The 22651-nt window shown below is 40.9% G+C and overlaps 1 protein-coding gene across 1 annotated transcript in view; it reads left to right on the top strand.

The window, feature by feature from the left end:
* Positions 1-22651, top strand: part of ULK4 (unc-51 like kinase 4) — a 583905-nt gene that overhangs the window by 258372 nt on the left and 302882 nt on the right. Inside the window, exon 31 of the mRNA XM_056128948.1 lies at positions 14757-14805. Coding sequence (XP_055984923.1) covers positions 14757-14805 — 49 coding nt within the window. The remainder of the gene's footprint in view (positions 1-14756; positions 14806-22651) is intronic.

Here is a 22651-nt window from a genome sequence, read left to right as displayed (position 1 = left end):
TGCCCATTTTCCACCACCATGGATAATATCCCTCCCACCCCCATCCCCCCATCCCCCCTGTCTCTGTGGCAGGGCAATCCCCTGTGTTCTCTCTCTCCTTTTGGGTGTTGTGGTCTGCAAAAGAGGCATTGAGTGGCAAACATGTTCAGTCCATAGTCTACTTTCGACATGCATCTCCCCTCCTGGGAGGATCCTCCAAACATCCTTTATTTGGTGCTCCCTTCTCTATCTGAACAGCCCTTTCCTCTAGGATACCCGGCTGGCCTCTAAGTTATGGAGTAATCCTCCTGGTGCTGATCTCAGCTCTTCTTGGGTATTAATCTCATACTTTGTTACTTTATATCCCCCAGATGAATGCAATCTTTCTATGTCTATCCCTCTCTTTCTGACTCATTTCGCTTAGCATGATACTTTCCATATTGTACCACTTGTATGTAAATTTCATGACTTCATCTTTTCTAAGAGCTACATAGTACTCCATTGTGTAGATGTACCAGAGTTTCTTTAACCAGTCATCTGTTCTTGGGCATTCAGGTTTCTTCCAGTTTCTGGCTATTGTAAAGAGTGCTGCAATGAACAAACAAGTGCAGATGTCACTTTGACTATACATTTTTGCCTCTCTGGGATATATTCCCAGGAGTGGTATTGCTGGGTCAAATGGGAGCTCAATTTCTAATTTTTTGAGAATCCATACTGTTTTCCAGAAGGGCTGAACCAGTGGACATTCCCACCAACAGTGAAGGAGTGTCCCTTTCTCGCCACATCCACGCCAGCATCGGTTGCTTTTGTTCTTTTGAATGTGGGCCAGTCTCTGAGGTGTGAGATGGTATCTCATTGTGGTTTTGATCTGCATCTCCCTGATGATTAATGATGTAGAGCATTTTCTCATGTGCTTTTTTGCCATTCGGATTTCTTCTTTGAGAAAGTTTCTGTTCATTTCATTGCCCCATTTTTGGATGGGGTTGGATGTTTTCTTCTTGTGGAGTTTAACCAGTATTTTGTATATCCTGGATATCAACCCCTTGTCAGATGTGTATTCGGTGAATATCCTTTCCCATTCTGTAGACTGTCTTTGTATTTTGGTCACTGTTTCTTTGGAGGTGCAGAAGCTTCTTAGTTTAAGATAGTCCCATTTATCTATCTCTGTTTTCACTTGCTCGGCCAGTGGCGTGGCATCTTTGAAGATACCATTAGCTTCAATGTCATGGAGGGTTTTGCCAACTTTATCTTCAGTGTACCTTATGGTTTCTGGTCTGATGTTGAGGTCTTTAATCCATTTTGATCTTACTTTTGTACATGGTGTTAGGCAGAGTTCTGAGCCTATTTTTTTGCATGTAGCCGTCCAGTGATGCCAACACAATTTATTAAAGAGGCTTTCCTTACTCCACTTCACATTACTTGCACCTTTATCAAAGATTAGATGAGCATATGATTGAGGAGAGATGTCAGTGTATTCAACCCTGTTCCATTGGTCTGCAGTTCTGCCTTTGTTCCAGTACCATGCTGTTTTAATTATTACTGGAAAAGCATCTTTTTTGATGCTTTTCTGTTCTATTCTCATTGATCTTCTTGCTGCCTGTGTCATGTGAGAATACCGCATTTTCCCTTTCGTCCCCATTCTTTAAGTGGTGGTTTGCCTTTGATTTTTGGCCTCAGTCTCACTTGTCCTTCTCCACATTATTTTTGAATAGTATAGTTGAACAATTAAGATCATGGATTATGAATCTAATCAATTGTGTTATCTTGGAGAAGATTCAATGGTAGTTTTTGCTCTCAGTAATTCCTTTCTCTCCGTAAGGATATAATGAAAGGTTAGGCACTAAGCCCAGTGCACAACTTCCTGTGATGCTTGTTATTCTGGTGGTCCTGGGATAGCCTCCAAGTAGAACAAATCAAGCATCTGAAGTCACTCTGTTTTTCTCTTCCCCTCTATTCAATAGATTGCAAATCCTATAGAGACAACCCCCTTAATCTCTCTTATCTTTAGTTTTTGCTGTTTACTTCTGTTTTGGTGCTTATCTTCTCTTGTCTTGAAAATAGTCTGTCAGCTATCTGATCTACTTTTTTCTCGTTCTTTGTTTCCACTCAACTTCTCTGTAACCTATATGATTATTATAAAAGTACAGAGAGTAAGACATTTGCCTGACTGACTTGATTTGGTTCCCTGGCACCCCATATGGTCCCGTAATCACAGAGCCAGGAGTAAGCCCAGAGCATCACTGCATGTAACCCACCTTCCAGTGTCCAGCCCTCCAGAAAGGATAAAAAGGACAAAGATGACAATGGTTTCCCCTCCTCAGTTTACCCCTTAGTAGACCTGGTCTCAGCAAAATTTTTCTGTGAAAAACCAGACAGTAGTTTTTTTTTTTTTTTTTTTTTGCCTTTCGGGTCACACCCAGTGATGCTCAGGGGTCACTCCTGGCTCTGCACTCAGGAACCACTCCTGGCGGTGCTCAGGGACCATATGGGCTGCTGAGGATTAAACAAACGCCCTACCTGCTGTGCTGTTGCTCCAGCCCCACAGTAAATATTTTAGATGTTGCAAATTACCCCTTGTTTTTGTTGTAATTACTGCACTTTGCCATAGTGATTATAAAAGTAGTCATAGACTAAGTGAATGGCTCTGTACCCATAAAACTTGATGCATGGAAACTGAAATTTCTATTTCATACAATTTTCATGTCATAAAATGTTCTTTTTAAAAAAAAAATTCCCCCTTAACCATTTAGACACTTAACATCCATTTTTACCTCCTGGGTCATGCAACTAATGACAGCCAACAGGGTTTGGCATGCAGAGTGTAGTTCACCAGATGCAGAGGCTAAAGTTCAGTTCCTCTGCAGGGCTTGCAAGATCTTCTGTGATCTATTTTGTATTATCTCTCCAGACAGTTCTTTTGTTACCTTCTCTTTACTTTTCCCTCTAACAATAAACTTGCCCTTTTGCTCTCCTTTCACTGTCCTTCACTAGCCATCCTGGTTTTGTTTTACATTAGGCTATTTCCATTGCCCAGGAAACAATTCATGCCTACCTATCCTGTTCCTTCTTCACCTCATCCATTCCTGTCAATGATCTCTGCCTTTTTAAATTTTAGCTGGGGTAATTCCAATGTGGAATAAGAATGCTGGTCTAAACTGTTTGGGTTTACTGGGGTGTGGTGCTGCCAGTAGGTCAGCCTGTACCTGCGGGGCGAGTGCATCAGCAGCCTGATGGTGCCTTTAGACTTCCTGATATCCCAAAATTGCTGCTGTACCTATGGCCGGACCCCAATAACTTGGGACCAAGTTTCCCAAGAAATTAAATGGCCAAAAGTTAGATATGTGGGAGCCACACCCACAAACCACCTCTGGCTCAGCTCTACAAGCTCATTTATTGGCATTATTTCAGAGACCCATAAATCGCGAAAGAGATCAAAAGCTGCAGTTAGGGCCAGCATGGTGCGCACACTGCGAGCAAGCAAGTGTGCCCTGCAGGGCGTATGGCAATAGTTTATTTCTCTGGAATAGATGGAAACAAGGGCCACGATCCAGAGATACCCAGAGGAATTTCTGAACTGAGCAGCTCTCTGCAGAGATGCGTCTAGACTTTAAGCCAAGCCGACTTTACAGGAGTGCCTCAGACTGCCCCCTATAAAACCCTGACGGCTGCCAAGTTCCAGAACCCATTGAGAAGTGCAGGTATGCAGGTTCAGTAATGGCAAACTACAGGCCTCAAGGAATGGGGCATGGGCTGGTCCCTCTCATCCCCCACCCCATGGGACCCTGGAGGTCATTCGCAAAAACTGCCCCTGGCTGCTACTTAAGCTTTTTAACAGCTATGATCCAGAGACACACAAAAGAATCTCGGAGCCAAGCAATTCACTGCAGAGATTTCTCCAGGCCCTAATTATCTAAAATTTTAGAATTACAGGAGTGCAGGGCCACTCTTGCGGCCATGCAACATCTTATGCTATTCATAACAAGCAATAGAAAAGAGAGCATGGGGGAAATTGTCTGCCATAGAGGCAGGAGGAGCAGCGGGATGGGGGGTTAAACTGGGGACCTTGGTGGTGGAAGATGTGTCCTGGTGGAAGTTTGAGTGATTGATCATTGTATGACTGAAACTCAAACAGGAAAGCTTTGTAACGGTATCTCACAGTGATTAAAAAAATAATAAAAATAATAAAATTAACATTCTGAATAAAAAAAGGTAATATGGAGTTCATGTCCAATTCAATCAGTTTACTCAATGGCTGGACAAACTTGCAGGCTATCGAATGTAGCCTGCCCACAGGGCAGAGTCTGGCAAACTCCCCGTGGTGTACCAAATATGCCAAATACTAGTAACAATGATGGGTCTCATTCTCCTAAAGAGCTTTGAATATAATCTCAGGGCTAGGATGAAAGAGACGTTACTGGGGCCTGCTCGAGGCAATCGACGAATAACAGGATGATGAAATGAATGAAATGAAATTCAATGGCTGAATAAATAGCAGTACTCCTACGTTAATAAAATAAAAATAAACTGTTTGGGTTTAAATCTTAGCTCACTCCTTGTCTCATAACTAATTTTTTATGCCTCAATTTCTTATTGGATTAATGAAAGAGCTAATAATTATCATAATACCTAATTATAAGGTAGCCTCTCTATGTCTCCCTCCCTCCCTCCCTCCCTCCCTCCCTCCCTCCCTCCCTTCTTTCTCGTCTCGTCTCGTCTCATCTCTTCTCTTTCCTCTAACCCTCTGTTTTGTTAGAATCCAGGATATTAGGACCTTTACAATCTTGCTTGTATTTTTAGGAGACAGGAAATGTTGGCCACATATGCAATCTCCCTTTTAGGGACTTTCTTGAGTTTTGCCAACTTATGATTCTACTGATTATGTTTTTTCCTGCCTAGTCCCCTCACCAGTTTGGTCCAAGAATGTATGTGCTTCTCATCTGTAATTTCAAGATGCAGTCCACTTATAGGTAGGACTAGCTCAGAATGATATCTTTGGGGAGTGCCTGGGAGTCAAAGAATTAGTAGAGGAAGGAGGTTCGATTCAGAGCCACGCTGTTTAGGAAGACAGACAGTGACTCAGGGCCCGGACCCAAAGTATGTAGCAGAATATAAAAACAAGGACCCATTGCTGACGGGTTAACAAAAGTATTAAGTGGGGACATTGTGCAGGAACAGTCTGGGTAATGCTCTGGATGGAACTTGATTTCAATATGCTAAAAACAGTAACAACAAGTCTCACAATGGACATGTTACTGGTGCCCACTCGAGAAAATCGATGAACAACAGGAGGATAGTGCTACAGTGAAGTGCTACAGCATGTGGAAATGGCAGAAGTCAGGAGGAATGTCCTGCCAATGAGGTATGTACAGTAGGAGGAAGCCCTCTGGAGCAAAGCTCTTCCATCTCCCCTTCTCTGATGTCAGTGATGGAAGCATCGCATGGCCTTGTTTCATTCAACAATGGGATTCACATGGGCTGTTTTGGGCACTTATTGAGTTAATAGGAGAAAAGCATTGTTCAGAGTTGTTAATGTACCATGAAGTTCTATTACCATCTAAATTCTTCTTGCAGTTAGAAAACTGAGAATTTTAAAAATAACCTAAAGTAAATTTTTCTTGTCTGAAATTCTTGTCTTTTTCATGCTGTTCTAGGCAGTGGGAGATTTCTGTTTATCAGTAATACATTCTGGGGTTACCTTGTCTTCTAACTTAATGCTCACATTTTCTCAGCAAAAAAGGCCATTGGTTTTATAACTTGGATTAAGTTATTTTTGTATTGTATATGTTTGGTGCCCACTGGGATATACATTTCTTAAGGGAAGAAGTATAATGTCTTTCAGTAAGCTAGATCTTTGTAAAAGGACCAGACATGAAGTTCTCAATACCACATCTACTAAAATCTCCCCTCTGCCCCTTGGTATATGTGTGGGAAAAATAGCTAGCTCCTTCTAGGTGGACTTTATTGGAAAAATTTCTGCAATTTTATGTAAGAGGATTAGTAAGCATTATAGACAAGGACAAACATTTCAAGGAGAAATGTTACAAGTACTCTTGCTTTCAGGGTAAATATAATACGCTATACTAAACATGATAGAACCATTTCTTTTTAAAACTGATTCAGGGGAACAAGAATTTGAAATTCAGCTTGATGTTAGAGAAATTTTACTTAAAATGACTGCCACTTATGAGAGTAGCCTGGTTAATTATCTATCCCTTAAGAAACAACAAAGTCTTGTCTGCTGCACAGTTACAAATGCAACATTGAAAACTTCCAATCACATTGTGGGAAAACTAAAAAAATGCCCAACATCTATTTTGGATTTGTATACAAGTTGGCAGCATATTTTAAAAAAATCCACTATACGTTTTTATTTTTTATGAAAAAAAGGTGGGCAAGATGGGCAATTAGAGTGTGGGATAGAGGACACATTCAAACCTGCAATGAGGTGACTTTCAGGATTCTCAGTCCTTGATATATATATATATATATATGTGTGTGTATATATATATATATACACACACACACACATACACACACATCCCCATTACTCAGTTAAGCACTCAGTTAAGTACTGAACTAAAAGTGGTGTTGTGAAGGACAGTGTTATTGTCATGAAGGAGCCAAACTAGTTGCTCTTAAAAGATGGAGATGATACATGTAGTTCTGATTGATCTGAGACACAGAAATCTGTTCCAGAGAACAGAGACAGACAAATAAAAGGATCCGACATGGATGAGATTCCTATTGCTGGTTTCAGAGGTGGAGAAAATGGGAGTGACCTTTAGTTCCGTTGAAGAATTCCCTAACTGGTAGTCAGCCAAGAAATAGGGACTTTAATCCTACCACTGCAAGGAGCTGAATCTGTCAATAATAAGAATGTGGTTGAAAACATATCCCTTTACCTCCAGCCTCCAGGAATTTAGCCCTGGTGACACCTCTGACCCAATTTGTGATACACTGAGCAGATAACCCAGCCATGCTGAGCTAGACCTATATAACTTTGAACTAATAATAGGGTGTTGCTTTAGGCTGCTGTTTGTGGGGATCTGTAGTCCAGCAGTGAAAAACTGATGTGAAGCCCCAATCCTTTGGATCACAGTAGCAGTTTTTTTTAACTGGTCTCTCTGAATATAGACCAGTGTACCTCAGACTGTCCCTGGTACAGAAACAGGTTCCACTTGCTCACAAAATGACAGGGAGGTTCGGAGGCAGTTATAGCTGCCCCATACCAGAGTGCAGACTGGCTTTACGGCAGCTTAGAATGCCATGGAAGTAATGCTGTTTATTCCAAGGCTTGCACCAGGTTTTCTCGAAACTTCTCTCTTAGCATGAAGTGGCTTTTCTGTGAGGTCCTGCCAAGTCAAACCACAAGGAGAGGACGGCAGTAAGTGAGCCTATCAATAGAGAGAACTGCCTTTTTCTTTTTTTCAACTTTAGCAATCTTTGTTTTTTTTTAAATTTTTATTATTATTATTTTTTTTTGTTTTATTAGTGAAACACCGTGAGGTACATTGTAGACTTACAAGTTGTTGTGCTTGGGTTTCAATTATACAATGATTGAGTACCCATCCCTCCACCAGTGCCCATTCTCCACCCCCACCAATCCCAGTATCCCTCCCACCCCCCATCCCCCATCCCACCCTGCCTCGGTGGCAGGGCACTCCCTTTTGTTCTCTCTCTCCTTTTGGGTGCTGTGGTCTGCAGAAGAGACATTGGGTGAGAACTGACTTTTTCTTGAGGCATCCCAGCTCAGGTGCCTGGCATGGAGGGAAGAGGCCTGGAGATGATTCCAGTCACTCCAACCTTTGTGTCTTCCTGACCCGAGACCTCAAATCCAGTCACTCCCACCCTCCCTGGCCAATGTGTTACCCATGAGTGTCTTATGACAGTGCTTTACAGTGCTCGGATCCAAGTAGTGTGTTTGTCAGTGACACATAATCAGAATAAATTTTATTTATTTTTCTTTTTAAATGTAGGAGTACTGCTATTTTTTCAGCCACTAATTAAGCTGACTAAAGTGGGCATAAACTCATTACTTTTTAAAAAAATTTATTGATTATCCATGAAAATAGACTAATACAAAGCTGTTCATGATTGGGTTTCAGTCATACAATGATCCAACACCCATTCCTTTACCAGTGTACATTTCCCACCACCAGTGCCCCCCGTTTCCCTACCATCATTCCCTAACACCCCACCCCCACACCCCACCCTAGCTGTATCTATGGCAAGCACTTCTCTTCTCTCTTTCTCTCTCCCTTGCCCTCCCTCCCTCTCCCCCCCACACTCTTTCTTTCTCTCTCTCCTTTTCCTTTTGTGCATTATGGTTTGCAGTATTAGTACTAAGAGGTCATCAAGTTTGTTCAGGGTGTTCAGTATCGTTTGGGGGGAAGGTAATGCTGGAGTAGCTTTTAAACTGGGTATGGACTTGACTTCTGAGGCTTCTGGAAGTACAGGGAGTTGGGAGGAATTATCCTATCTTGACCCCGAGAAAGCCTGGAGATTTTAGTCACAAAACCCACATACCCAAATTTTCAACAGATTATATCTTGGTGAGGTCTGTCCTGAGACAGTGGAGTCTGGCTGGGGGTATGCTGGCAATTTTGGATTATAGAAGCAAGTGGCTGCTGGGGGCTCTACTTGCCTAGGCATCCGGCTTACCCATTCCCCTCCAATTTACCCTGGTCTGTTCAACCTTGTGTGGGTCCGAGATTAACTGCAGCTTTTGATCTCTTTCAAGATTTATTTATGGGTCTCTGAAGCAAGGCCGATAAATGAGCTTGTATAGTTGAGCTGGAGATGGTTTGTGGGCATGGCTCCCACATACCTAACTTTTGGCCATTTAATTTCTTGGGAAATTTGGTTCCAAGTTGTTGCGGTCCGGCCAGAGGCACAGTGGCAATTTTGGAAACCTGAAGGCACCATCAGGCTGCTGATGCACTCGCCCCGCATTGCAGGTTGACTTGCTGGCAGCACTACACCCCCAGAATAAATTTCCTTAATAAAATATTATGATGACTTTAATGAAGCGATCACTGTACCACTTTCACTTCTCAAAGAGAGGAGCATGAAAAAGTTGGGATATATATTTGGAAAATAAAAACCATTTATGATAATTTTAGCTCTGCAGAAAAACTGTGAAGATAGAACAAAGGCAGATGTCCTCTTTATAATTCTTTCCTCCTCTTATGGCTACACCTGGCAGTGCACAGGACTTCTCCAAATATTGTGCTCAGGGCTGCTCCTGGCTCTGCTCAAGTTGCTAGAGCTTGAATCTGGGTTTACTCCTGGCTCTGCGCTCAGGAATTACTCCTGGCGGTGCTTGGGGGACCATATGGGACACTGCGAATCTAACCTGGGTCAACCGCATGCAAGGCAAATGCCCTACCCGCTGTGCTGTCGCTCTAGCCCCCGGCCTGATCTTTCTGACTTGTTTCGCTTAGCATTATACTCTCCATGTTGATTCACTTATATGCAAATTTCATGGTTTCGTCTTTTCTAACAGCTTCACAGTATTCCATTGTATAAATATACCAAAGTTTCTTTAATCAGTCATCTGTTCTCTGGCACTCCGGTTTTTTTTTTTCCCAGATTCTGACGATTGTAAAGAGTGCTGCAGTAAACACATAAGTGCAGATGTCATTTCTACTGTACTTTCTTGCATCTCCAGGATCTTTTTTTGTTTAATCCCAAGAGTTGACCTGTTACTTGGAGCATATATATAAATTCTCTTATCAATTATAGCATGTTTTGTGCTAATTTTTTTACCCTTAAAGTCTATTAAGAAATTTTTACCATTGCCATGCTAAAAAACATACAGTATGTTTTAGCATTATTATAATTCCACACATCTTTAGAATATAAAATTCTATACCACATCTGTCACAAAGTACCAAACAGATAAAATTTTTACGCGTAGTGCTTTTACTATTTCTATTGTAGTCTCCACAGGTAAATCTCAACTAAGTATTAGGTTTTAAATATATGATATTTTACATGCTGTCAATTAAAGTTTGAGTCATCAAGCAGCTGTCTTTTTCCTCAGTAGGTCAATGGCAGCAATTTAGATATAGGAAGAAGTTAGAATGATACATGCACACACACACACACACACACACACACACACACACACAGAAAAGTTGTGTGAGGGGAGGCTTGTTTGAGGACATGCCCAGTAGTGCTTAAGGGCCACTCCTGGTTCTGTGCACTGGGCTCATACCTGTTGTTGCTCAAGGAACCATGTAGTGCTGGGGATCAAACTGTCTTGGTTGCATGCAAAGTAAAGGTCTCAAAGTGCCTTGTACTATTTCTCCAGCTCTCTTAAAGATTTTTAGTGCAGCCATTCAAAGTTTTCTAATTCAAACTGAACTTTTTTCACCAGTCATATAATCTCTGATATACAATACCTGTGAATCTCCTGAATCAAAACCATATAAGGGAGACTGTTTAACCACATGTGACACATGTGATCTATCATTACATTGCCCTGTTCAGAGAATTAAAAAACAAAACCAAGCACCAAGATAAATTCGTCTTAGGAACTGCATGTGGGACTGGCAGTGTTCTTCAGTGTCCCGTCTGGAATGATTTAAGCAGTGAATTTAGATAGCCAATAACATGGAAACAAAGTCTATAGCCATATAGTTAATATCTTTACAATCCTTTGAAGAGGAGGATAATTTCACAAAGAACTTTCTTTCATTTGTTTTCAGTTTTAAGAAATTTAGGCCAATCTCTTTTATTCCTTATCCTTCGGGCTGATCACAAATCAGAGGAATTTTTATTCTTTTGGAATTTTGAATATAATGGGCTCATGTAGTAAAAATAATACTGGTGATTGAAATCTTGGTGATTGAAACCACAAGATCCCAAACTAAGAGAGCCTTTTGCATAGTTTTCTAAAGTCTACTCCGATGACGTAAGACTGGCTGCCTAAATAATTCTCTGGGAATATGTCATATCAGCTTTCTGGGGAGCTGGACCCTCAGCCTGTGGCTTCCAGAGGATCCTCTACAGAGCTGCCCCCACCCCCTGCCTCCTGTAAATGAAGAAAAGGGAGCTCTGAGTAACGTGCTCCCTGGCTCAGTGCATCCAAGGCTTGATCATCCAGGACCTGAGCCACAAACTGGACCAAAGTGATACGACACTTAAAGTAGGAAGACTGACTTTTCACAATCAAACTTTAGAGCATAGTGAAGACAAATAAATGAATATTAATTCCCAAAACACTTTAAAATCTATAGATTTCAGAAGTGTGTGTGTGTGTGTGTGTGTGTGTGTGTGTGTGGAGGAAGGGGAAGGGAGAGTACATACTTCCCAGCATATCATACTACCCAGCATACTTATGCAGACATGATATAGAATGCAGAACTGAAATTAAAATGCCATGAAATAATGTACATAACACCTTTGGATATTCTTTATTTTATTTTTGTTTAATCAGAAAGTGCTGGTCAGTACCCCATAAACTCATCTTGTTGCCTACTTGTTGATCATTCTTCAGACTTAAGAAAGACCTTAAGCACTTGTAAATATTTGTAGGTGCCTTGCTCCCAATTGCTTTGCATTTTTGAAATTACATTTGAAGTTCATGAGTCACAGAAATGTCATAGAAAAAAAATATTTTAGCTAAAAATGATTAAGCTCAACTTCTTGTTTTATTTGTTATATGTGGCCCTACATAATCTAGTCAACTAAACAACATAGATTATTATAGATATGGAATGTTAGAGTTTCGGGCTAGGGAGAATAAGGAAGAATTTCAGACTTATCTACTTAGTATGCAGAGACCCAGAAAGAACTCATTGTAGCTCTTTTATTTTAAAAAAAAATTATTTATTTATTTATTGAATCGCTGTGGGAAAAATTACAGAGCTTTCGAGTTTAGGTCTCAGTCATGCAAATATCAATCACAATTCCCTTTACCAATACTTATTTTTCACCCCGAAGAACCCCAATAAGCCTCCCCAACCCCCCCCCCATGTCTATGGGGTAGATGAATTCTAGTTAACACTCTGTCTACCTTGACTAGCTTCATTGTTTTGATAAAAGTTGCACCATTATTATTTAGACTTTATCCCCCCTCCCCAAACTCAGCCATGCTGAAAAAGCATTGTGAAATGATCTGCTTTCTACAGCTGGGTTCAAGAATTAAATGATGCTGGATTTCTGTATTAAGTCCTTGTGCTTCTGGGGCCGTGGCCGTGCCAGAGAGCCGCTCGTGGGGGCCAACTGGTGACCTCGGTCGGGCGTGAGGGACGGGCCAGAGCACCCCCGTCCCATGAGGTATCCATTGCGCCCCCACCCCCGGCTCAGACCTGCTCTCCACCGGGCTCCCATGTGGCCGCCATCTTTCTTTCCAGAGAGGAGAGGGCGAATCCACTGTAGCTCTTTTTGCTTGTTTTTTTTCTTTTGGGTCACAGCCACAGATGCACAGGGGTTACTCATGGCTCATGCACTCAGGAATTACTCCTGGTGGTGCTCAGGGGACCGTTGGGATGCTGGGAATCTAACCCGGGTCAGCCGCCTACAAGACAAACCCCCTACTCGCGGTGCTATCACTCTAGCCCCTGTCTGTGTTTTTTTTTTTGGGGGGGGTGTGATTGTAGGTGGGGGTTTTGCAAGCCGGGCAGTCTTTAGGGTTTATTCCTGGCTCTGTGCTCATTGATCACTCCTGGTGGTACTTAGGGAATCTTATGGGGTGGCAGGGAATGAACCTGGGTTAGTCATGTGCAAGGCTAGCACCCTACCTTGCATAATCCTCATTATAGCTTTTAAGAATGAATTATGGGGGCCTGTAGGGAAATGGCTTAAAGGGTCAGAGCATATGCTTTGCATGTGGCAGCTGCAGATTGGAACCCTAACACTGCATGGTCCCTGGAGCACCACGTGGTTTGATTCCAAACCTCAGGAACAAATACACAAAAAGAATGAATTATGATAGCTGCGTTACCACAGTTTAGTGGCAGGAGGTATTTTAAAACGCTCTCATAGAAGGACTGATATGTGCTGGTTCTGATCATGTCCTGGCACTGAGTGTTGGAGTGGACGATGGCTTAGATACCATGGAGGAGCAGTGGGGTCTGTGGCTTGGCCTTGATTACTGAGGCAGCTTGGAGATGTGTGTGGTTGCTATTCTCGTTATGCTTAAGAAGGCTGCAAAGCACAAAAATGAGCAAGATCAATTCAGGAAAAGGGGTAATTGGCATCATGGAGGCTGAGGAAGGAAGATGGGGAATGCTGGCCTCAGGTCGGGCTTGAACATTTCCTCCTGTCCTGCCTGGGAGAAGTTTTACTCTCCTACCTGAGCCTTCAGTTGCTCTGTAGAGGGAGAGTATAAATGAGTTTGGATATTTTAAATCAAAGCCTTCATCCCCCAAATATACTGAAAATACAGAAATAACCCTGCATTATTATTGCAGGATATTGGATATTGGGGAGGTCTTTCTAAGTACTCTAATCTTTGGAAACCGAATCTTACTTCCCCTTTGTATTTGTAATCACTGTGACCTTTCAAAATGACTAATCTCATTGACTTTTCTTTGATCTATATATTATCATAGATTAACAAGTTCTAGGAAGGCCAAATGATGGCTTCCCTTCCTAATCACCTGGCATTTCTCATGAAATAGACTAAGGCTCATAATCTGCAATGAAAGCAACCTGCCTGTCTTAAGAGCTGTAGCTTACCTGATGAAGTAAATTCTCTTAAAATTAAGGAATCTGATTTTTTAAAAAGGAAAAAAGAGGAGGGCCAGAGATATAGTACAATAGTCAGGATTCTTGCCTTGCAGGCTACTGACCTGGGTTTGGTCCCCAGTACCACATATGGTCTCTCATGTCCCACTGTGACTGATCCATGAGTGCAGAGCCAGGGATGAGCTCCAAGCACCACAGAGTATTACAAACACATACAAAAAGAGAAACAGGAATTAGAAAATTAAAGATTTGTGGCCAAATAAGGCACACTGCCTGTTTTATAAATAAAATTTTATTACAAGAGAGCCTTGCCTGTTTATATACATTTATTCATATCCTTTTTTTGCATTACAGTAACAGAGTTAAGGAGTCACTATTAAGATGATGTAAATATAGGCTACGAACCTATATTTACTAACTGACCCTGTACAGAAAAAATGTTTACTAATCTCTGGACTAAAGGAATAGCCAGAGGGCATAGTATTCCGCTTTTTAAAATGTACTGTTAAAGCAAGGTTATTTTCTTTCAAATTGCATGAAAAACTTCTGTTATAATATACATTTATGATTATATTTGATAAGGGAAACTACCTGAAACTATTGTGTGACTGGTGTCTACTTATTTTCCTTAAACTTAAAGATCATTAAAAATCATTGTACACTAATTCAGAAGTTCTCAGAAGATAGCTAATGAGGCATAGATAAAAGATTATAATGTGGCATGCTTATAATTTAACTGTGCAATGGGGGATAGATTATTTCAGCTGGCAGTGCCTGTTTTGATAGTCTTGAGAATGATTATGGATTGTAGTTAATTTTCACATTTATAAATATCAATCTAAAATTTTCCTTGCTACAGATCAATAAGGCTAAGCTAATAGTTACTTTCAGAGAAGCCCCATATTTCTTGTCTTTAACAGACTTAGTTCAGTAGATTAAAAATGAATGTTTAATCATACTATTTCTTGGTTGCAGAATTTAAGTAATAAAAAACATGGAGGCTGCAGTGTTCCGCATTGGTATAGCAGTTTAAGTACATGTTATCTAATGTGTGGCCATCTTTCTTTTTTTTTTGACAGAATTGTGGAAGAAAGCAAACTGATTCCACTCATTTTCGAAGTGATTCTGGTAAGAGTCTGAAATTCAAGTGAAATTACAATTTTTTTTTTTTTACATTTTGACATGGGTAGCAGAGTTCTAACCTTAATTCTATCTGGTGGGATTGTCTGTCTTCCTCATTAGTAACCTTATAGGACCTCAGTTTCCTTATCTGAACTTGTCCAGCTCTGAAACTGTATAGGGACAATCTAATAACTTGCCCTTAAGGATTTCCCAAATTTATTGATTTCTTTGAGTTAAATATTATATTATTTCCTATAGAATAAAGGGTTCTTGACTTCATACAGAGTATTTTATCTGAGGCGGTGTGTATGGGTGGGGGGAAATTACAGAAGGATGATTGCTGAGCTGTAGTGTGGATTTTCTGATGTATGAAGCACTCTAATGGGGCACCATTAATAGTTTAATGTCTAAGGGCAAAAGATTTTAGAAAATTTGTCAGAATTTTGAATGTTTCCTGTATACCATCTTTCTCCATTCACAAACTATAGCTTAATTGAAAAGTATCGATTAAAGAATATCTTACATCTCTGGGTGGAAAATAGAATGGAGTCAAAACTGACTTCTCTCACTTCTGATAGACCCTATGATACTAAATACACATATGAGGAAGTGGCTGAAAATTGAGTTGTTGTGGATTATAGACGAGCACCATTAGCCAGAAAAAGGTTTTCTCCTAGGTTGGTGGACTTTCTCTCTTTACCAGAAACTTTCCTTACAAAGTAATTTGACTTTTCAAGGGGAGACAGAGGCTCTGTCACCTTTGGCAACTAGCTCAGCTTCACCCACCGTGGTCATCAATGGAGTAATAATAGCCATGAGAGTGGGTTAATTCTACATATGAATAGTTAGCTTTTCTTAGTCATCCTAAAGTATTAATATTTGAGTTGTTTGTTTGCTACCATGGCTGTGTTTTGAAGATATTAATTTTCCTAGTTACCCCTTTCCTTTGAAGAAAGGTGATTGGGTTTTCCATGTTATTTAAAATGTGTGGAATGTGGGACTGGATAATGTTCCCCAAACATGGTCAAGTAAAAATAAGCAGAACAGAACTGATGTGATATGTAAGATTAGAGCCTAGATAGAATTACTTAGAGACACTATTAGGAGACGAAATAGAGGAAAATGAAAAGAAACATGGAAATCAAGCACTGTCTAATGGGAATCCTTTTTTTTTTAAATTGTTAGGGCGGAGGGGGTTTTGTCCAAGAGGTGTGCAGGAGTCCCAGGGCCCATTCCTGTTGATAATCTGTAAAACCCAAGGATGTGGTAGTGCTTAAGCCTTAGTTGTAGGGGCCCCTAGGGCCACCCCTGGCAATACTGGGGAAGTCACGTGTGCGAGGGATCAAACCCAGGTTGGGCATGTGCAAGGCATGCTTACTCACCCTGGCACTAACTCCTTGGTCTTCTAATCAGGGAGGAGGGGTTCTCTATGCTGTGTGGTATGTGTCTCCCCACCCTCAATGGAATATGCACTGTCTGCTCTTTCACTGTGACTGGGATTTGTTTGGGAAGCCCTGGGGCGGGCAGAGCCAAGCTGTGCAGAGTATGGTCCATCTGCCTTACGTTTGGAAGGAGACTGGTGCTGCAGATTTGGGGAGCACTCTAGAGCCAGAATTCATTGTGGTGGAGCGGGTGGGGTGTATATATGTGTGACTTGGGCCCTTGCTGTGGGTAAGAGTAGATTTTGAAGACCAGTAAAGCTCCTTTTGTGACTAATGATAAGTTCTCATCCTGTCCTCACATTGTTCTCTCAGGGTTTAAAATTCCACATAGTAAATTACTTCTTGTCGGTTCCCAAGCCCCCTCCATACTTGGTTAATTTTTGTGTAATGAACCCTTATTAAGATTTCATATTTTACAAGTCACAGTTACTGTCCATTACTGCCAGGATTCCAGCCCTGTGGTGGCTGTTGGAGGGAGTGGCTAGAGGTGACACCTACCCTCCAGCTAGAGGTGCACCTTCCCTTCATTTCAGTTGGTCCTGCGTTCCTGCAATCTCGTGGACCTATCTGAGGTGTTGCTTTCTCCACTCAAAACTGTTGCAAATTCAAGTTCTCATAGGAGAGTATTTTCATTTGTTATTATATTTTAGGTCACATGATTGCAATAATGTTAATATTTATGGTTGTGATATATATAGCACAGTGGTAGGGCATTTGCCTTGCACACAGACAGCCTGGCCAAGCTGGGTTCGATTCCTCCGCCCCTCTCAGGAGAGCTTGGCAAGCTACTGAAAGTATATTCAATATGCCAAACACAGTAACAACAAGTCTCAAAATGGAGACGTTACTGGGCCCGCTCGAGCAAATCGATGAACAACGGAAGGACACCTTCATGAAGCAAAATTGCCCAAGACCTTCCACTACTGTTTTTATGTCACTTGCAGAGTTTTTCCTCCCCTCACCCCTACCCACACCCTTTGGGGTTTAGTAATTTCAGTTTTGTAAGCCAAGGCCCAGTGATACTCTTTGCATCCTGGTTTTGTTTCTCTCTGACCTGCAGATAAGTGAGGTTATTCATTTTCTCCCCCTGACTTCATTTGCTTATCATGAGACCTTCCAGTTAGGATCACGGTATCATGGTTCTCCTGTTGTTCATCGATTTGCTCGAGTGGGCCCAGTAACGTGTCCATCATGAGACTTTTTGTTACTGTGTTTGACATATTGAGTATGTCATGGGTAACTTGCCAGGCTCTGCCGTACAGGCGAGATACTCTCAGTAGCTTGCCGGGCTCCCCGAGAGGGGCAGAGGAATCGAACTCGGGTTGACCATGTTGGCTGCGTGCAAGGCAAACGCCCTACCGCTGTTTTATCGCTCCAGCCCTCCAGTTAGGATAGTCTTTTAAAATAGTTTTTTGCTGCTGAAAAAAGTAAATAACTAAAAAGCATTTGAAAATCTCTTCTTTCTTTAAAAAAATTAAATCACTATAAGATACACAGTTCAAAGTAGTTCATGATTGAGTTTCAGTTATACAATGTTGTAACACCCGTTCCTTTAGTAGTGCTAGATGACTGAATTGTGATGGCCTTGAACAACATCATTAAATCCTTTTCTACTTTTGTCCTTTTTGAGTCGAATGATTTAAACATTTTTTTCTTTTGTATAAGTATAGTTTTCAATCATTGAAATGTTATTGTAGCAGTTACCCTGTGAACTATTATTACCTTGTCCTTTAAAAGTTGTTGTCACCAAGCTAGACATGATAAAGAATTTTATTGATTCTGTGGTTCACATTTTTTCTTCCTTTCAGAGTCTAACATAACTGATACTGGGTTTTGCTTTCCAAATCAATGGCCTTTTCCAGTTACTTTCAGTCAGGTGACTGGGTTGTCATCCGTTTCACCAATTTATTTCACTTCTTTTAATAAATTCTCCCCAAGTAATAGATTATAAGCAATATGTCTCAATCAGTCTAAAAGAACTTCTCTAATAAAGGAAAAGCAAAAAAATGCTAAGTAATCAGAAACCATGTCATAGTTTAATCAGCAGCATTTTTCTTTCTTGGTATTCGATAAAATAACGGTGCACCTTGTATTTGATGGATTCGGATCATGGAAGCATGGTATATATTTCAGTCAGCTTTGGTTTCTAAGTTTGTGGGCCTATTGATGTGGTGCATAATATAATTCAAGGGTTTGAATAAAAATGAGACATAATGAAAAGAATATGTGGGGTTCTGTTTTGGGAAGCAGTATTCTTGCTATCCACTAGGAGAGAAGCAACATGAGATCCACGCATTCAGCTGGTAGTTTACTGTGACCATTTGATGACTCTTTGTCCTTACTCTTAGCCCATAACTGTCTTTCAGCTTCAGTCTGATGTACTTAAAGGCTAGTTATGTACTATCTAGTGTCCTTCATTTTTTTAAAAGAGTTGCTCCTATGAGGCACTCCTGCAGAAGTGTAGCCTCTCCTGCTTGTCTTGTGAAGAGAGCACTCTTGTCCCTTGCGATGGGCCAGTTTTTTTTATTTTTGTCTTTCTTGCAGACCTGTAGATAAGTGAAGGTGGAGGGAACAGAATTTTCAATTTAGTGTCCCATTGAATCAGTAGAAGTATCAGGACTCTCAGAACCAAGAGAAGTCTAGGGAGTAAGGTAGAAGAGTACATTTGTGACCACACCTTGCAGGTCTTTATTCTATTGCTGTGTTATTTTTGTTTTTGCAAATAATTTATATTCCTCAAAATCAATTAGTCTTCTCTGCACAGGCATAAAACTATCACTAACAGTGTTGTAAATCACAGCAAATCAATAAAATGGGGATTATTTTATTTTTTAATTTTTTAAAGTTTTAAATTTTATTTTCATAAAGTTATTCACAATAATTGCTTACATTCAACATTTCAACACCAATCCCACCACCATTACACCTTCCCACCACCATTATTTCGAATTTTCCCACCACTACCAAAGCCTGCCCCACAGGCAGATGCTAAATAATTTATTTTGTATTGCTTGTTACAAATAGTGTAAGATGTGGTGCCACCATGAAAGTGGCCAAGTGCTCTTGGAATTCTAAGATTTTAAGAAATATTTGGGATCCGAAGGCTTCTCTGCAGCATGCTGCTCTTTTCTGAGATTCATTTGTGAGTCCCTGAATTATGGTTGTTAATGTGCTTAAATGGTGCCCAGAGGCAGTTCTTGGGTGTGACTGCCAGGGAACCAGAAGGTTGGGGAGATGGGGAGAGGTCACCCATTCCTGATGCCATGAAGCCTGGAGTTTTTAGTCACTAAATCCGCATACCTGGGTTTTTTTTCAGCAGATTCTTTCTCATGCATCGGGGGCTCAGGACTAGCCTGTGGAGGTCTGCTGTGAGTGTGGCCATGATTGGGTTCTGGAGGTCTGTGGCTCTAGAACAGGGTTCATTTGGGGCAGGCGGAGAAATATATCTGTCCCCCTCTGAGGTGCCCTGGTGAAATCTGCCTGTTGCAGGGTGGGGAGACATCTCTGCAGTGTGCTGCTCTCTTCTAAGACTTATTTGTGACTCCCTGAATCATGGCCATTAATGCACTTAAATGGCCAGATTTTGATCTCTTTCAAAATTTACTTATGGGTCTCTAAAGCAAGACTGATAAATGAGCTTGTATAGCTGAGCCAGAGGATGCTTATGGGCATGGCTCCGGCTCCCACATACCTAACTTTTGGCCACTTAATTTCTTGGAAAACTTTGTCCCAAGTTGTTTGGGCTCAGCCAGAGGCACAGTGGCAATTTTGGAGTATCAGGAATCCTGAAGGTACCATCAGACTGCTGATGCACTCAGTCCCGCAGGTACAACAAAAGGGGATTATTTTAGACCCCACCTCTCAAAAGCTGCGAGGGTCTGTGCACTGTGAGAAAGTAGATTAATCCACCAAGATTTGGAGGGAACCTCCATCTTAGGGTGATGTGTTTATAATGAACACCTAAAGCACAGAGAAGGCTGGCATCTGGGTGTTTCCTGTAGCCTCCATCAGTGAGATTTTTGATGAACCAAAGGGAATGCAAAGAGGAGAGTAAAAAAGACAACCAGTCTCTAAGATCTGCTCTGAAGGTCCAGGAATTCTAATACCATGCCCAAGGCATGCATGTCTTTAATCCTGAGCTGTAACTGCAGGTGTCTTGAGTCTTGGCTGACCAGTTTGTGGTGGAAAGCCAGTTAGATGGCAGCTTAGTAAAAGTAAAGTAAAGGCCCTCCCGTTGATCGTCGATTTGCTCGAGCGGGCCCAGTAACGTCTCCATTGGAGACTTTGTTGTTACTGTGTCTGGCATATCGAATACTCTCGGTAGCTTGCCGGGCTCTCCGAGAGGGGCGGAGGAATCGAACTCGGGTCGGCCATGTTGGCCGCGTGTAAGGCGAACGCCCTACCCGCTGTGCTATCGGAAATCTTGCAGGTCTTTTCCCACCTCTGCGCCAATGTGAGCAACCTAAATTTTTGTTGTCAGCACAAGACGCTGTACTGGGCAGGAGCAGAGGTTCAGAAAGCCCGCTTTGTATTGCACCAAATACGTTTTTGTGTGCAGTCCTCAGGCTCTACAGCATTAACGTAACCTGGATCTGCTTATTAATTATGGTTCCTGTTGCGTGTCATCCATTAGAAGAACGTAATGGCTTGGTTGTTGGGTGCAGAGTTGCTGAGGAGCAGGATGAAAGGCAGTTCTTTTCTCCTATTTGCCACTTTCTAAAGAAGTTTAGAAGTTGCTTTGATGTGCACGTCTTATGTATGAATTTGAATGGATAGCCTTTTGGATTTTGCTCTAACTCTAATCTCTCCATTTTATTTCAGTGGTTTATGTTTTGGTCTCCTTCAGTAAATCATTTTAATGCCAAGTAATATAGGCAAACTGTATTTTATTACAAAAAATCTTTATTCATAGCAGATTTTCCAATATGTGCCAAAATATTGCTGTCATGATATTTTATGTGTTTGTTCCAAAACAAACAATTAAAGAGCAATTTCAGTGGCAAATGTTAACAATAAAAATGTGATTAGCAATATACTAGTTTGACAATTATATAGTTTTAACAATTCTCTGGAATAACAGTTAAAGCACACTTTAGTAAATCTTTCAAGTCAACTGTATCTTTCTAGACGAGTCTCTTTATAGACCCATGTAGCCTAAAGGATTTAATCACTGAGACACCAACATAGAACAGTATATTACATTTAAGAAACGTTTTCAATCTGGTACATTCATCAGGCTTTTAAAATTACTTTGCTTCATTCCAGTTGCAGCCCATCCAATGTGAACTGATTCTTATAGTATGTTAAAATGACAGTTTCCTTATAAGTTCAAGAATTTGCTTGTGTATGTTCAGTGTGCCATTAATAAGAATTTGCTGTGCAGAACATGAGTGTTACATTGAATACAATATTTGATTAAAATTTCAAAATGCTTGACTTCCTTATGTTAAAACTTATGCAGAGAATACTCTTTGGGATTCAATAGATAAATTTGATTCTAAAAACTACATGTCTACCTTTATAGGGCATTAAAGAAAATAGCTATGTTAGCAATTTCTGTTGTGTACCAAGATGGTCTTACATACTGCTAATGTAATGCCATTAAAATATGTACTTTAAGGATTTATTTGGGGGGAGGGTAGAAATTGTGGTAAAAGAGATGAATTTGCATGGGCATATTCTTAGTAGCCTATGCCATACAATTTGTATTTGCAACAAAACTCTAGAATCAGGCTGTAATCTATTAAAACTGGATTCAATAAACTGAAGTTGTCTGTTTTGAAACTGAGCTATAATCTGATCAACGCCATGTTACCAGGTTAGCTAGATAAATGGGTCAAAACTAAAAAAATCAATTATGTGGAAACTTAGGCTAAACTAGAGCTAGTTTCTGCATAAAACTTAATACCCGGTGAAGAAATATATAACAGATATGTAGTTAAGATAGAATTAATTAAGAAAAAGACCCACTGGAAAAAATTTTTAAATACAGTTTAAGGTGTCTTTCAGAGTACACTGAGAGTGTGATACATATGACTTCTTCCAAATTGACTTATCATCATTATATTCAGTTTTACTTTGGACTCTGGGCATCGTTTTAATAAAATTATATTCCTATGGGATAATAATCTGATTGGATGACATAGATAAGTGACAAGATCACTGTCACTATCACTGTCCTCCCGTTGTTCATTGATTTACTCGAGCGGGCCCAGTAACGTCTCCGTTGTGAGACTTGTTACTGTGTTTGGCATATCAAATAAGTCTCTGGTAGCTTGCCAGGCTTTGCCTTGCATGCGAGATACTCTCGGTAGCTTGCTGGGCTCTCCGAGAGAGGCGAAAGAATCGAACTCGGTCGGCCATGTTGGCCCCTTGCAAGGCGAACGCCCTACCCGCTGTGCTATTGCTCC

The sequence above is a fragment of the Sorex fumeus genome, unplaced genomic scaffold (genome assembly GCF_029834395.1).
Source record: "Sorex fumeus unplaced genomic scaffold, SorFum_2.1 ptg000072l, whole genome shotgun sequence".
Lineage (NCBI taxonomy): Eukaryota > Metazoa > Chordata > Mammalia > Eulipotyphla > Soricidae > Sorex > Sorex fumeus.
The sequence above is the reverse complement of the archived record's forward strand: the minus strand, read 5'-3'. Positions and strand labels throughout refer to the sequence as shown.